Source organism: Takifugu rubripes, unplaced genomic scaffold (assembly GCF_901000725.2).
Source record: "Takifugu rubripes unplaced genomic scaffold, fTakRub1.2, whole genome shotgun sequence".
In the NCBI taxonomy this organism is placed as follows: Eukaryota; Metazoa; Chordata; class Actinopteri; order Tetraodontiformes; family Tetraodontidae; genus Takifugu; species Takifugu rubripes.
The window spans coordinates 1,549,459-1,553,529 of record NW_021821632.1 but is presented as its reverse complement, the minus strand read 5'-3'; the positions used below and the strand labels follow the sequence as shown (position 1 = coordinate 1,553,529).

General features: G+C 49.3%; 1 protein-coding gene across 3 annotated transcripts in view; it reads left to right on the top strand.

Annotated features, from left to right (window-relative positions):
* Positions 1 to 262: 262 nt before the first annotated feature.
* Positions 263 to 4,071, top strand: part of LOC101076085 (calcium/calmodulin-dependent 3',5'-cyclic nucleotide phosphodiesterase 1A-like) — a 24,614-nt gene continuing 20,805 nt past the window's right edge. Inside the window, exons 1-5 of one of the 3 annotated variants that reach the window (XM_029831925.1) lie at positions 263 to 515; positions 613 to 750; positions 2,602 to 2,652; positions 2,748 to 2,907; positions 3,045 to 3,158. In XM_029831925.1, the coding sequence (XP_029687785.1) occupies positions 293 to 515; positions 613 to 750; positions 2,602 to 2,652; positions 2,748 to 2,907; positions 3,045 to 3,158 (686 nt within the window). In that variant the 5' untranslated portion in view covers positions 263 to 292. Of the gene's footprint in view, positions 751 to 2,601; positions 2,653 to 2,747; positions 2,908 to 3,044; positions 3,159 to 4,071 lie in introns of all 3 variants that reach the window. The other 2 variants (XM_029831927.1, XM_029831926.1) reach the window with 2 other exon arrangements.

Below are 4,071 nucleotides of genomic sequence, written 5' to 3'. Positions count from 1 at the left end.
CCTTCTTGCTGAGTGCATGTAAAACAATCATCTGTGGTTCTAGGATCGTGTTTCCGTGCATCTTTACCTTTAACGAGTTAACGAGTGCAGAGAATCTCTTCATTGTGTCTGAGACGTTTGTTTTTGACTGCAGTAGAAGTTCCTCCTCCAGGTTCTCAGGCTCAGCCCCCCCCCCCCCCGTTTTGGTGCAACAAACTTTTCTTTATTTCCATCTTCTCCGTCGCTCTTGAAGGAGCAGCTTTTTGTGGGGGGTGAGCGAGCACCAGTCCACACAATAAGAGAAGAAAGACAGATGTTGGAAGGAGGATGGAGAGCCGCTCAGATGGGTGGTCCTGCAGGATCGCCAAGGTTACGGCAGTCTGCATCAGGCTTCTCCAGGGACACCACTTCTCCCTCATCAGCCCTCAGGCAGAGAGCAGAGACCTGCACAATGACACAGCCAACGTCTAAAAAACAAGGATTTAAAAAATGTCGGAGCGCGACCTTCAGCATCGATGGCTTCAGCTTCACTATTGGTGAGACAGAACTTTGCTCCGGTGCACCAGGTTCCTGAGCACGTTGCTTCTTTCCTTGACCGACGGTGTCTTTGTGCTGTGGGATGTTTAACTGCAGAACTAGAATGGGAAGGATTTTGTGATCCATGTTGTTCTGCGGGGTTCCCAGACGCCGTTGGCTCCTCAAGGTTGCTGACATCTTCGAGGCGAGATGAACAGCAACAGACGGCTGATTGTTGCCTAGAGGACAACTCGTGTGCGTTCAGTCAGTGACAACAATAATCTGCTGCTTCTATCCTGAACAGGTCACCCGTGAGGGTGAAAGCTCCTGGATGGGGGGTCCAGAAGTCTGAATTACTGAAGTTACTGAATTCATCTCACATGTTTGGGATCCTCATCATGTCACCCTCACAGGTTCTTTCTAGGATAATTGGGAAAACTTGCTCTCATTCAAACGCGTAACCCCAGCTGTCTCAGTGTTTACTGGATGTTGTTGCTATGGAAACCTGAAGAGGAAGGACTTAAGGGAAATGGCTGTGACATCATGTGACAGGAGCCATGACATGTGCTGCTAGTTGTTATGGTGCTACGCTCAGGGAGTCATTAGCACTAATGAAATGGGCTCTTGTTCACAAAGGGAAATCAGCCGTTATTATCTCCTTATCCTCTTCCAGGATCACTTTGGATCCACACACACACACACACACACACACACACACACACACACACACACACACACACGTTCATATATAGATCATTGTCAGTTGTGCTCTTGCCATCACCTTTCCTGAATGCTACAGATCAGAAATGATATTGACTGAGAAGGTTTTAGAGAATCAATCGCATCTCACGATGCCTTTACTTCCTCCTTTACGTCCTCCTTTACGTCCTCCTTTATGTCCTCCTTTACGTCCTCTTTTATGTCCTCCTTTACGTCCTCCTTCACGTCCCCCTTTACGTCCTCCTTTACGTCCTCCTTCACGTCCTCCTTCACTTCCTCCTTTACGTCCTCCTTTATGTCCTCCTTCACTTCCTCCTTTACGTCCTCCTTTTCTTCCTCCTTTACTTCCTCCTTCACGTCCTCCTTCACGTCCTCCTTCACGTCCTCCTTTACGTCCTCCTTTACGTCCTCCTTTATGTCCTCCTTTACGTCCTCCTTTATGTCCTCCTTCACATCCTCCTTTACGTCCTCCTTCACGTCCTCCTTCACGTCCCCCTTTACGTCCTCCTTTACGTCCTCCTTCACGTCCTCCTTCACTTCCTCCTTTACGTCCTCCTTTATGTCCTCCTTTACGTCCTCCTTCACTTCCTCCTTTACGTCCTCCTTTACTTCCTCCTTTACTTCCTCCTTTACTTCCTCCTTCACGTCCTCCTTTACGTCCTCCTTTACGTCCTCCTTTACGTCCTCCTTTACGTCCTCCTTCACGTCCTCCTTCACGTCCTCCTTTATGTCCTCCTTTACGTCCTCCTTCACGTCATCCTTCACATCCTCCTTCAAGTCCTCCTTTACTTCCTCCTTTACTTCCTCCTTTACGTCCTCCTTTATGTCCTCCTTCACATCCTCCTTTAAGTCCTCCTTCACGTCCTCCTTTATGTCCTCCTTTACGTCCTCCTTCACGTCATCCTTCACGTCCTCCTTCACGCCCTCCTTTACGTCCTCCTTCACGTCATCCTTCACGTCCTCCTTCACGTCCTCCTTTACTTCCTCCTTTACTTCCTCCTTTACTTCCTCCTTTTCGTCCTCCTTCACGTCCTCCTTCACTTCCTTCTTTACTTCCTCCTTTACTTCCTCCTTCACGTCCTCCTTCACGTCCTCCTTCACGTCCTCCTTCACGTCCTCCTTTATGTCCTCCTTCACGTCCTCCTTCACTTCTTCCTTTACTTCCTCCTTCACTTCCTCCTTCACTTCCTCCTCAAACCTGCTCACCTCTTTGGACTGGCTGGTTTCCACCTTCAGCACCGTCCATCTGCTGGTCTGGACACTGTGAAATAGTTCCACACTCCACAAGAGTGACTTCCTGAGACCAACTTATTCCATAACAAGAACAAACCTCTGCAATTTAGACTCAGTTGGTCTCATAATAGATACTTCTGATTATTTTTGCAGTTGCCAACAAAGCAGGTGAAAGCAACAGGCACCCGCTGGCCCAACTGACGCGTGAGTTGTTCCCAATCCCACAACAACATTCCTGCTCATAAAGGCCAGAACGCTGTGTTCCGGCTGTCATTTGATCTTTGCTTGAATCCATGTAGGCTCGAGGTCTCAGAATGTTCTGTGCACAAATATGGCTGCGTGCACTGGCAGCAGCAAACGCACTGAAACGCTTGTTGACACGCGGAGCACCGAGGAAATCCTGGCTGATGACCTACCGGTCCCTGAAGAACCTGATGCCCTGGAGAGTGCTGCCATCAGGTTCTACGTTCCACCCCAACACATGCAGCAGAACGTCCAGTCCAACTAATGCATCTGCGAAACCCCCCGGAAATGTTCTAGAACAAATAAGATGGTGTGTGTGTGTGTGTGTGTGTGTGTGTGTGTGTGTGTTACAGGTTACGCTGCCTTGTGAAACAGCTGGACAAAGGAGAGGCGTCTTTGGTGGACCTGAAGAAAAACCTGGAGTACGCTGCATCCGTACTAGAATTCCTATATACTGAGGAAACCAGGCAAGGCAACACACTTCTGGCTAATGCACACAAACACTCACACATGAAGCACAATAGAAGGAGACATTTCCTCTGAATAACAGACCAGAGCACTAGCTGCTGGATTCCTGGGGAGGATTTGGGCTTTTCCATGGAGGAACCCTTATATTGGTGAAACACACCATGGTTCCACAGGAGCGTTGAACACCAGGAGCGTTGAACACTAGGAACTCTGCTCACCAAAGATAAACGTGAGGGAAACAGGAAAAACAGCATTTACAGCCATTCCTGAGAACTACTGCAGGATATTCTCTCAGAATGCTGGTCTACTTGTGGTCCCCAGAGTCTCTAGAGTTAGAATGGGGGCCCGAGCATTTAGCTACCAGGCCCCCCTGCTATGGAACCAGCTCCCTGTCCAGGTACGGGAGGCTGACTCCATCGCTACTTTTAAGATCAGACTTAAAACCTACCTCTTTGAAAAAGCTTATTGTTACTAATTCAGTAGTTCCAGTTACTATCATAGACAGACAAATTATCATACTTAGGGGGTCGTCTAATCATTAGGTCACATCTTAGCTGTGCTGCTATAGGCCAAGGCTGCCGGGGTCCAGAAACATGATCACCTGACAGGCCTCTGTCACCCCCCCACTGGGTCATGGTTTCCTCTCCTCTCCTCTCCTCTCCTCTCCTCCTTCTCCTTTCCTTTCCTCTCCTCTCCTCTCCCCTCCCCTCCTCTCCTCTTCTCTCCTCTCCTCTCTCTCTACCCAGCCCCCCCATCAGCAGGAGGGTCCCCTTACATGAGCCTGGTCCTGCTCAAGGTTTCTTCCTGTTAAAGGGGAGTTTTTCCTTACCTCCTCAATCCCACCAACACGCCTTCCAAGTAGGGCCTGGGGACAGGCTCTCATATCTCCGGGGCTGAAGTTGCCGAGGTAGT